At 38.6% G+C, this 11,721-nt stretch overlaps 1 protein-coding gene across 1 annotated transcript in view; it reads left to right on the plus strand.

Moving 5' to 3' along the window:
* The window catches only part of LOC102822611 (chromosome unknown open reading frame, human CXorf30), a 170,223-nt gene that overhangs the window by 126,693 nt on the left and 31,809 nt on the right, over nucleotides 1-11,721 (plus strand). Inside the window, exons 18-19 of the mRNA XM_006870158.1 lie at nucleotides 6,446-6,540; nucleotides 10,957-11,112. Coding sequence (XP_006870220.1) covers nucleotides 6,446-6,540; nucleotides 10,957-11,112 — 251 coding nt within the window. The remainder of the gene's footprint in view (nucleotides 1-6,445; nucleotides 6,541-10,956; nucleotides 11,113-11,721) is intronic.

Consider the following 11,721-nt stretch of genomic DNA (forward strand, 5'->3'; position numbering starts at 1 on the left):
TGCCATCATTTATCGTCCTCAACTTTTTTGATCTTTGCTGTTATTGCTTGTGTGAGGTGATATCTCATTTTGTTTTGATTTGCATCTCCCTAATGGCTAGTGATCATGAACATTTCTTCATAAGTTTGTTGGCTGCCCATATCTCCTCCCTGGTGAAGTGTCTGTTCATATCCTGTGCCCCTTTCTTAATTGGGTTATTTGTCTTATTTTTGTAGATGTGTAGTATTTTCCTATATATTTTAGAAATGAGTCCCTTATCTGATATATCGTTGCAAAAGATTTTTTCCCAGTCTGTGGGTTCCCTTTTAACTCTTTTGGTGAAGTCTTCTGATGCACAAACATTTTTAATTTTTAATATGTCCCACTAGTCTATTTTGTCTATTTTTGTTTGTGTACATTTCAAAATGTGTGGTAGTCTGTGTATGCCCTGAATTAGCACCCTCACATTTGTCCCTATTTTTTCATTGATGATCTTCATAATTTTGGGATTCACATTTAGATCTTTAATCCATGCAGAGTTCATTTTTGTATAGGGTGTGACGCAAAGGTCTTGTTTCACTCTTTTACATATCGCTTTCCAGTTCTGCCAGCACCATTTGTTAAAGGAATGTCTCTTCTCCATGAATGTGCCTAGGCACTTTGTCGAAAATCATTTGGCTGTATGTGGTTGGGTTAATATCTGGATTCTCGATTATGTTCCATTGATCAATGTATTTTTCATTGTACCAGTACCAGGCTGTTTTGACCACCGTAGCCACGTAGTAAAGTTTGAAATCGGGGAGTGAGAGACCTCCAACCTTGTTCTTCCTTTTAAGCTTTGCTTATCCTGGGTCTCTTTTCTTTCCATATAAAATTAGTAATTGTCCTTTCCATCTCTTTGAAGAATGTTGTTGGAATCTGGATTGGGATTGCATTGTATGTGTAAATTGCTCTGGGCAGTATTGACTAAGTGGCAGCATTGATGGAATCAAGCATGGTAATGGTAGTGATGTTGGCCCTGGATCGAGCAGTGTTTCGTTCTGCTGTGCATAAGTTCTCTACAGGTCGGTAGCGACTCGTTGGCACCTAACAATAACAACAAAAGCTCTTTGATTTTAACTAACAATTTTCTTTATGATAAATTATCAGGGTTTGCTTTAAATATTTATAAAATCAACAATTGCAGAATGTGTTTCCTATTTCCTATTTCTGTGCCAAACTTAATAAATTTATTAGTTTTAGTTAATAAAGAACACACATTTTATGCTAATATAATGCATGTTTCTGTTGTACTTTTTATTTTAGTTTTTATTGTGAATTATGTGGGTTTACATGGGACAATATTAGTTTTACATTCATCCTATCATATTTTGTTTCATTGCAATGACACAATCCCCTCCATGCATCATCAAATAACCAAAGGGCACACCGCACAGACCCATCCCCCTGGCCATCAGCACACAGCCTCTCTCCCTCCCTGAGTCCAGTGTCCCCAATTGCTCCATCTGTCCACATCATCATCTGTCTCCATACCTGTTGTCACTGCCTCTCTAGGTAGGGTCATGCTCTCCACTGTTCTCACTTGTTGGTCCCAGGGACCACCGCTCCTGGGCTGCAAAATCAATCACTCCCCTCCTTTTGTCAAAAAACATCTACCTCTACATTTCTGACCCTCGCATTCTGTCCTGATGGCAATTATTCACTATTGTACCACAAGAGTCTTATCCCCATTTCCTTTCACCAGCCCAGTCCCAACAGATTAGAAATCATTGAGTGGAGATGGAGATTCTACCTTCCCCTGCCCCATCTGGAACTAGACTCCCTCTTTAAAGGTAGTAAGCCAGTCACTTCTTACCTTTATTATCCCCCCACACCCATTTTGTGTAGCCAATGTCTAAGTTGCCCATCCTTGTCAACCCTGTGTACCAAGGGGGTGGGAGGGATACTTGCTGTAAAGATTTGTTACCTTTTTTGAGCTACTACATCCGTAAATATAGGTAAAGTTCATCAAATTATAGTAACTTACTCTTTTTTTTTTCTTCTTCCCTCGTCTTTCTTCTTCTAGTCGAGTTCTGATCGTCCAGCTATCGAAACCAGATCAAGTGGGTACTATCTGCAAGTATGGGTGTTCTTGTGCATCTCCCCTCACTTCATATTAGCTGGATGCTTCACTCTCCGCTCTAGTTCTCTATGACCATGTCACTGCCTCTGGGCCTAGGTGTCCCTGGGTCTTGCCATACTGCTGGCCATCCAGGTCTTCACCCGGGTTCACAGGAGTCTATTGAATGTGGTCAGGCTTAGCTCGCAACTTTATTGCTGTTTTTTGTATTCCCATTGAGTCTTAGTCTTGGAAGGGAGTTTGATCTGAGGGGACTCGACCACTTGCCTTGATTGTTCCCGGGCAAACAGCTTACTCGTTCTTGTAGTAATCAGACTGCCGTTATTGTTTCAGATTTTTCCTGCTGGTCTTTTTCACGAAGTAGCTTCTATTCTTCTAGCTGCTCCAGGCTGGTCTATTTGTCGTTTCCAGCAGAAATTTCCCACTTCAGACAATTCTGGATGGGGTTCTAGTTTACACCTATGGTCTTAGGCAATGCAAAAGCTCCGCAGGAGGTCTCTTTAACTGGGCAACTTCTAGCCCCCTTTAAGGTATTCTAATCAGTTATAGGCTGAAGACAGATTTAGAAGCTTTCTATTGTGATGTTTCTGGCTATTCCTCCCTCCACCAACTGTTTTTTTTTCTCAATGGTAAGCAAGAGAAACCAAGATTCTAAAGACAGCCAAACATCTTAACATTATTCCTCTTTTACCATTCAAATCATGCCTCAATCCCTGTATTCCGAAGCCCTGTTCTTTCAAAGTTGTGCATACATCATTACTTACCTCATTTCCACTTAGCCCATGCGAACCTGTCTAACTGTTCTCCCATCAGCCTTGTTCTTCTATTACCCATCCCCTTCATGTGTATTTCCCCCCACCCCCCAGCAACCAAGCTATCCTGTGTCTATTCCTTACCCTGTGCTCTGTCTTCCCCTCCCTCCCTCCCCTCCTCTCATCCCATACATCCTGGTGATCAGCAATTATATATAAAATTTTTCCCCTTTTGGGTGGGTTCTTTTTCTTAGTCTTTTACAATAATGGTCCTATGCAGCATTTCTCCTTTTGTGACTGACTAATTTCACTCAGCATAATGTTATGTTATGTGGTGGCTTGCAGCTTCCTTGTTGTTCTTCAAGGCAGCATAGTATTCCATTGTGTTTATGTACCCCAGTTTGTTTATCCATTCTTCAGTGGATGGGCACTTAGGCTGTATCCATCTTTTTGCTATTGTAAATAGTGCTGCTATGTACATTGGTGGGCATATATCTACTCGTGTTATGGCTTATATTTCTTGTGGGTAAATACCAAGTACAGAAATTGCTTGAACATAGGTATTTCTATTTCTAACTTTATAAGGAAGCACTATATTGCTTTCTAGAGTGGTTGGACCATTTTGCAATCCCACTAACAATATAAGAGGGTCCCAGTCTCTCCGCATCCTTACCAGCATTTATTGCCCTCTACTTTTTTGAGCTTTTGATTTTTTGCTGAGTTTGTGGTTTTTTGTGCTGTTTCTTGTTGGGCTCTTCTTAGTTTTCATGTATAATTGTTCTGCTTTAAAGTTCATTTTCATGGTAAGTTGTGAAATATTAACTTTCTTTGGGGTTACCTTATAGTCTATTAAAGGAGCTCTGATAGTGTAGTGGTTACAAATCAAGCTACAAACCTCAGGGTCAGAAGTTCAAAATTACCAGCTGTTCCACAGGAGATAGATGAGGATTTCTGCTCCCATAAAGATTTATAGCCTTGGAAACCCTGTACAGGGTCGCTATAAGTCAGAACTGACTCCATGGCACATAAAAACAGCAACAACATAGTCTATTAACTTTTCCCTCCATTTAAGAGAATCTATTGTATCCTGTAATCTACCTGACCTCCTCACCACCTGGATCTCTGTTCCTACGTTTTCCCTTCTTTAACATTGTTATTATTTTGATCTTCGGTTGACCTCCCAGCTCCTTTGATTTCATTGTTGTAAGTTTGTTCTGTTCTGTACTCTACTATCTATTGTCTGAGTTTCAGGTGGTGTTGCCATGCCTGTCAATCTCTGTCTGTTCTTGTTGGTTTTCAGTCCAAAGAACTCCCTTTAGGATGTTTTGAAGTGCTAGATTGACTTTGACAAAATCTCTTAAATTCTATTTATCCTGGAATGTTTTGATTGTACTATCGTATTTGATTGACAGTTTTGCTGAATAGATGATTCTTGGTTGGCAGTTTTTTTTTTCTTTTAGGATTTTGTATATGTCTTCCCATTGCCTTCTTGCCTGCATGGTTTCTGCTGAATAGTCAGGGCTTAATCTGATTTCCTAGCCTTTGTACATAACATTTCTCTTCTCCCTGGCTGCTTTTAGGATTCTCTCCTTGTCTTTGATTTTGTAGAGCTTGATTATTATATGTCTTAGTGATTTTCTTTTGGGGTCTATCCTTCCTGCGGTTCATTCGGCTTCTTGAATGTTTATCTTCTCATCTCTCAAGATGTTAGGGAAATTTTCTTTGAGAAGCTCTTCAACTATCTTCTCTCTGGACTTCTCTGATTCCTCCTGTTCCAGGATGCCAATAATTCTTAAGTTGTTCCACTTCATGTTATCTGGCATAAATCTTAGACTCTCTTCAGATTTTTTTTATCCTTTTTTTCTGCTTGATCTTCTATCTTAGCAGTATTGAGAGATTTGTCTTCCAGTTTGCTGGTTCTGGCTTCCATCTCTTCAGTTCTGCTCCTTGCCCCTTTCAGTGTATTGCCCATTTCTGATATTGTATTATTAATCATCTAGACCTCTATTTGCAGGTTTTGAATTGTTTCCAATACTGTATCAGTCTTGTTTGGTTGCTCTTGTAGTACTTTCCTGACTTCTTCCTTGTTTTCTTCCACCCTTTTTCAGAGCATTTGAATTTATTTCCATATCATTCTTCTGAATTCCTTCTCAGGCAAAGCCAAAACCTGCTCTTCCTCTTCTTGAAAGCCTTTGTCTTCGTCCAGCTCATTTGTCTCAGTTACTCTTTTTTGTTTTGGGGCATGTTTTATTAACTTTTGTTGTGTTTTGTTGGTCATTTCTAGTAGTTATGTGGGTTTTTAATGCTTAAATGGATGTCTGTTGTTGTGTTATTATATGTTTGCTTATGTTTGTTGCTGTGTTATTATATGTTTTCTTACTGGGTGTCTCCTGGCGGATATGATCAGGAGATAGGCTTTCCTTTCTGCATGTAATGCTTAGCAGCTGTTATTGGATATTGTCTCAGTCATGGAATATTATGGGGCATGCTTGTAGCTTTGCTATATGGCCACAATTGGTGACTCTTCTTGGGTAACATAGGGAGAAAAAGCTCCCACCTCCAGGAAACATGTGTGAAAAAAAGGCCCCAAAGCAGAAGCAATATAAAATCAGAGACAAAAACCACCTCTTTGAAAACAAAAACAAAGACAAAAAAAAGCTGTGGCTGACTGGCCAGTTACCTTGCTACACAGGTAGCGTGTGTACACTGTAGAAGCCTTCAGTAGTGCGTGGGGGTGTCCACTCACTCAGGCCCCTCCTCTAGTCACCACCATAGAGTTGCACAGGTAGATATTGAGAAAAAGATTGTTTATTATTTTTGTCTCTGAATGTTAGTTGGGTATTTGTGTGTGCACGATGTAATTCTTGAAATAGTTGCATCTTTTTATGTTGGGGTTTTACAGATTGTTCTTATGGTTTGTCTGTCAGGCCAAACCTGCTTTTTTTCTTGCTGGATAGGCAAGAGTAAAGGGTCCCACACAAGTTAACTTTAGGGCTGGGACCCACAGTCAGAAGTCAAAAGCAGCAGCCAAAGAATTTGTCCTTGGACCAATAGGGCTCTTTCTCTCTGTGCCATGGGAAAGCTGTGGTCTCAACACTAGACTTTTTTTGGGGTGCATACTCAGCCGCCTGCAGGCGTCCAGGCTGGGCAAAGAAGGAGCAACAGAGAAGAGGAGGAAAAAATATGTAGAAACCCCCGACACCTACTTTTGCAAATGTCACTGTGCAGCTTTTAGCACTGGTTCCTTGTGCCTGTCTGGCTGTAGTCCCGCCCTCTGACCTCTGCCCAGGTGGGATGGTCACAAAGGGAATCCTGTGTCTTGACCAATTCCTGAATTGCAATATTTTCCTTTATACTGTGATTTTTCCACTGGCAGTTGCAGTAAACTGATGCCCTGAACCTTATGCAAGATTCAGAGCTCTGGTGCTGTTCCATGAGAGCAGCGTCTCTGGGTTTTCAGCTCCTCCCCCACGGAGCCTGTCCTACCTGACTCTGCTCTGTCACCTCCAAACTGGAAGTCTACCTTCATGTACTTTTTTTTTTTCTTTTTTGTTTTGTTTTTTGATGTACTTTTAATAATTTAATTTCTCTTTAGAATGATGAGACTGAATGGCCATCAAGTAAAAGCAATACATTGGATATACCCTATCATTGGACACCCACAAGCACCACTTCCTACAGGCCCTTCAGGTATGTAAAATTTACAGTCAGAGAACTCTAGGATTCTAAGAGAACTTGCTGCTACTTTTGCTGTAAGCCATCAAGTCAGTTTCCACTCATAATGACTTTGTATGGGGTTTCCAAAGTTGTAAATCTTTACTAGAGTAAAAATTCTCATCTTTTTCCCATGGAGTGGCTGGCAAATTCGAACTGCTGACCTTGAGGTTAGCAGCCCAATGCTTAACCTCTAGTCTCATCTCTTCTTTGTACAAACAAGAAAATTGAAGTCCAGAAAATTTAAGTAGTGAAGTGACCAACCCTACTGGTGAGAGAGCTGGGACTTGAACCTGGTTTCCCAATCACACCATTTTTTATTGTATTCTTATTGTTGAAACCCAGATATCAGCTAAGGTTGAAATAAAAGTAACTTCAGGTCCATTTAACCCACATTCTGTGAGGCACTCACAGTCCTGCCTTGGATCTACAAGAATCTCAGGGACTTTGGCCCTCAGGTCACTTTTGATCATCATATTTCTTTTTGGGCACATGTCAGTCTCATCCGAGGTTTATCCTGTGGAATGGTTGTCCCTATGTTCTCATTTGTTTCAGACTGATGTTCTCCCAAAACAAGTCAGGGTGTACTCCAGTTTTAGGCAGTTTCACTTTGCTACCATGCATAGAACTGAAAAACCCTGCTCTTTTTACTTCTGTTTCTCCACTGGCCCCTGGCTTCGGACAGGTTTGTGGTTGTCCTTTTTCTCAATGCTATTCCCCTTTTCTTGATTTTTCCCCAGGATCAACCTATGAAACACAATTACTCTTAGACAACTATACAAAGAAATTTAGAATCCCAGTCCCTTAACAGATTTGGGCATAGTTTTTCTACAGAAAATGCGCTGGATTTCCCTGCAGAGCAAAGTAGCATCTATGTTGACTTTCACCTTTGAGTAATACTGATGCTCTGGAAGAAGTCTTGAAGTTTTATATTTTCCTTCTCCCTTCAACACTAATCTGAAAGGTCAGAAGTTCAAACCCACCAGCTGCTTCTAAGAAACCCTATACTGGGTCTCTAGGAGTCAGAACTGACTCAATGACACTTAACAACAACAACTGCATGTATGAATACAGTTTTACTTTTCCCAGATTAAAGCTGGAAGGTAGAAATAGTCTAAAAGCGATAAAATCAGAAACATAGATTTCTTGGATCTCTCTCTTTTCATAGAAAATTAAACCTGCTCCTAGAACATCTAGGCGTTTTCCTTTGGGTCACTTCTCTTGCTAATTACTCCGTTTTTAAAATTAAGTATAAAACCTGCAAATAGCCTATGTTATGTTAGATAATATCGTGTTGTTAAGTGCCATCAGGTGTATTCCAACTCAATGTTGCTGTTGTTAAGTGCTGTTAAGTTGGTTCTGACCCACAGCGACCCTTTATAGGGTTTCCAAGGAGCGGCTGGTGAGTTTGAACCACCAACCTTGTGGCTCAAACTGACCTTGCAGTCCGGCCCATAAAGTCACAGCACCATACCAGGACTCCTTCCAACTCATGGCGACCCTGTTTAGGGTTTCCAAGGAGCCATTGGTGGTGTACTAGATATTAAATCATTTTACCAAAGATCTCAAACTTACATTAGTATTTTTTTTTATCTGCAAACTCCCTTGAGAAGCAAATCAGTATAATGTATAGACATATATTATTCAGATTCACTAAAGTCTCTTCAGCATTCTATATTTAATAATTCATCAGAAATGACCCATTGTTCTCCCTTTTCAACTCTATATCACTTGTTTCTCCTGCCCTCATTTTTATGCTTTTTCCTAAGTTATTCTTAAACAAAGGGTAAGCTTTCTTGTTTTGTGAGCCTCATGCATTGTGATCTGTGCCTGTCCACTGGGGCATATAATTGGAAATGGACCTCACCACCTGTCACAGTGTAAATACAATGGAAAATGAATCCATTGTGATTGAATGACACTTGGATTGCCAGGGCATGGATTTCCTAAGAACTTATAGGACATGACCAAAGACAGGGTACTAATTGTAAGTTTCATCACACTGCTGTCCAACGTAGTGTTTTAAAATTAAAGTTAATTGTAACCAGAAAACCTTGCATGTTTCCCAGCCATTTTAGTCCTCATCCTTTATATATAAAATATTGTATCCATAGTATACATTTCACATTCCATTATGTATTGAAATTTCAGAGTGTTCAATATCAGCTTGTAAATTTTAGAATGAAAATTCACATTAAATAGTTTAGACAATAAATATTATATATATTGCAAAAACACATAAATCTGAGGACACAAACCAATTTTGCAGTTTAAATAGATATTGATACCATGAAAGCATAGCATAATATATTTGAAAATATTTTTCTATATCATGATTCTTCTTTTCCTTTATATTCAATTTATACTCTACATACATCTGACTTTAAAAAATATATAAAAATATTCTATGTGCATCTGAGCTGAAAAATAAAGAATTTAATATATTTGCAAGGTATACTCCTATTTATATGGACTTTTTGATGCCTCCTCATACACATGATCTTAGAGTATCATTGAGTCAAAGGAATACAATAATAGTCATTCTTTATCTAATTAGGTGCACTTATGGTGCAGTGGTTAAATGCTCAGTTGTTAACTGACAGGTTGGTGGTTCAAATCTACCAGCCACTCTGTAGAAGAAATATGTGGCAGTTTGCTTCTGTAAAGATTTACAGTTTTGGAAATCCAGTGAGTCCATTCTACTCTGTTCTGTAGGGTCACTACGAGCCAGAATATATATAGGGAACTGGACTGTTAATCACAAGGTCGACAGTTCCAGTCTACCAGCTGCTCTTCAGGAGAAAGATGAGACTTTTCTTCTCCTGCAAAGATTTACAGCTTCGGAAACCCTATACAGGGTCCCTATGAGTTGGTACTGACTAACCTTTGGTAACAGTCCAGAGCTTATCCTACAGCACCACACCAGGACTCTCTTTATATAACTATATATATATAATAATATATATGTTGTTGTTAAGTGCCATCAAGTTGGTTCTGACCCATAGCAACCCTGTATAGGGTTTCCGAGGAACATCTGGTGAGCTTGAACCGCCGACCTTGCAGTTCAAATGGCTTTGCACTCTGGTGCATTAACCCACAGCGCCACACCAGGACTCCACTATATATATGGTGGTGGTGTGCCGACTCATAGTGACCCTGAATAGGGTTTCCTAGGCTGTAAATCGTTACAGGATCAGAAAACCTCATCATTATTCTGTGGAATGGTTGGTAGTTTCGACCTCTTGACCTTGAGGTTAGCAGCCCAACTCATAACCACTACGCTACTAGAGCACCTGTATATATATATATATAATAAAGATAATTGCTAATTATATATATAATATATATAATTAATTTGTAATTCTATTTTAAATTTAATTTTAAGTAATAAATGATACTTTCATTTAAACAATTCAAAAGGTACATGTTGTTGTTGTTAAGTGCCATCGAGTCGGGTCCGACCCATAGCGACCCTGTACAGAGTTTCCAAGGGTGTAAATCTTTACGGGAGTAGAAAGCCTCATCTTTCTCCCGCGGAGCGGCTGGTAGTTTCGAACCGCTGACCTTAAGGTTCGCAGCCCGATTTGTAACCACTACGCTACCAGAGCTCCTTCAAAAGGTACATAGTATACATTTGGTACATAGTATACATTTAAAAGCAAATTCATAAATGAAAATTTAAATGTTTTACTTAAATATTTTAAATCTACTCTTAAGGTACATATAAATAAATTAGCAAATTATCTAAAAATAAATTTTTTAAATTTTAAATGGATGTTACAACATAAATGTTAGAACTTATTTTTTAAAATTATTTTTAGGTCTTAGATATAATATTTTCCCAGTTGTTACAGTGTTATTATATAAGCAATGTTTGGTATAACCACAATGAACATGCAGATTTTAAAAGCTGAGATATTCAAATGTCCATACCATAGCTACTAGTTGAATGATGGACTTAACTCTATCAGAACCTGGAGTCCTGGTGTGTAAACCTTATACAGGGTTGTTATGAGTCAGAACTGACTCAATGGCACTAAAACAACAACAACATTAGAACTGGAATCAAATTTCTAAATTATAATATCTTAACTATAATTCTAAATTATAATTGAATAAATATATAATTTGTGGCATCCAGATTAATCTTGTGCCATCTTATTTTATAATATTCTTTATTAATATTTTGCTTCAAAAATGTCAGTCTGCTTGCATATTGTATGTGTCTGCACACATGTGTGTTTGTTAATGCTAGATGTAATGGCAAAACTAGTCCAAGTCTACCAAAACAAGTTTTATTTTATAAGACATAGTCATTGTCCTTCATTTCAAGTATGATGCTATAAGCTAAGAGTTATAATAAAATTAATTGAAGATATATCTTTTCTGTAGTTGTCATAAAATGTCAAGCCAAGAAGAGGGTAGAAGAAGTGGTGGAAATTGCAGTGACTGGTGAATTTTTTGGAAAAAATCCTACCATACAAGATACAGAATTTATAGTGGTGCCAAAAAGGAGTCCAGATGATAATTTATATGATCGTGTTTATGGTAAGAAAACCACAGTCATTAGCAATGAATACTAATTGTAATAAGTACAACTCAGTTGTTGTTTTTTTTAAAATTTATTTACAGTTGCTGATTGTTCTGTTGCAGAAAGAACTATGCCTATTTATTATTTAAAAATATATAATTTGAGGAGTGTTTAATGAGTTCTCAGTTCTTATGTGTGTTGTTCTTACATAGTGGTGGTCGTTGTGTGCCACTGAATTGGTGCCGACTCCTAGTGTTTCATAAACTATCAATGTTTAAGAGAGAAAAAAACTCATCCTTCTCCAAAGGAGCAGCTGGTAGATTTAACTGCTGACCTTACAGTTACTGCAGCCCAACTCATAACCAACTACACTACCAGCTCACCTTGTCCTCACATAGCTGTTGTTGTTGTTGTTAGTTGCCATCGAGTCCGTGCTGACTCATAGCAACCTTATGCACAGCAGAATGAAAAACTGCCCGATCCTGGGCCAACCTCATTATTGTTGCCACGCGTGAGTCCATCAATGCTACTACTTGGCCAATCCATCTCGTTGGGGGTCTTCCTCTTTTTCTCTGACCCTCCACCTTACCAAACATGATATCCTTCTCCAGCAACTGGTTCCTCCT

The sequence above is a fragment of the Chrysochloris asiatica genome, unplaced genomic scaffold (genome assembly GCF_000296735.1).
Source record: "Chrysochloris asiatica unplaced genomic scaffold, ChrAsi1.0 scaffold00139, whole genome shotgun sequence".
NCBI classification, from domain to species: Eukaryota; Metazoa; Chordata; class Mammalia; order Afrosoricida; family Chrysochloridae; genus Chrysochloris; species Chrysochloris asiatica.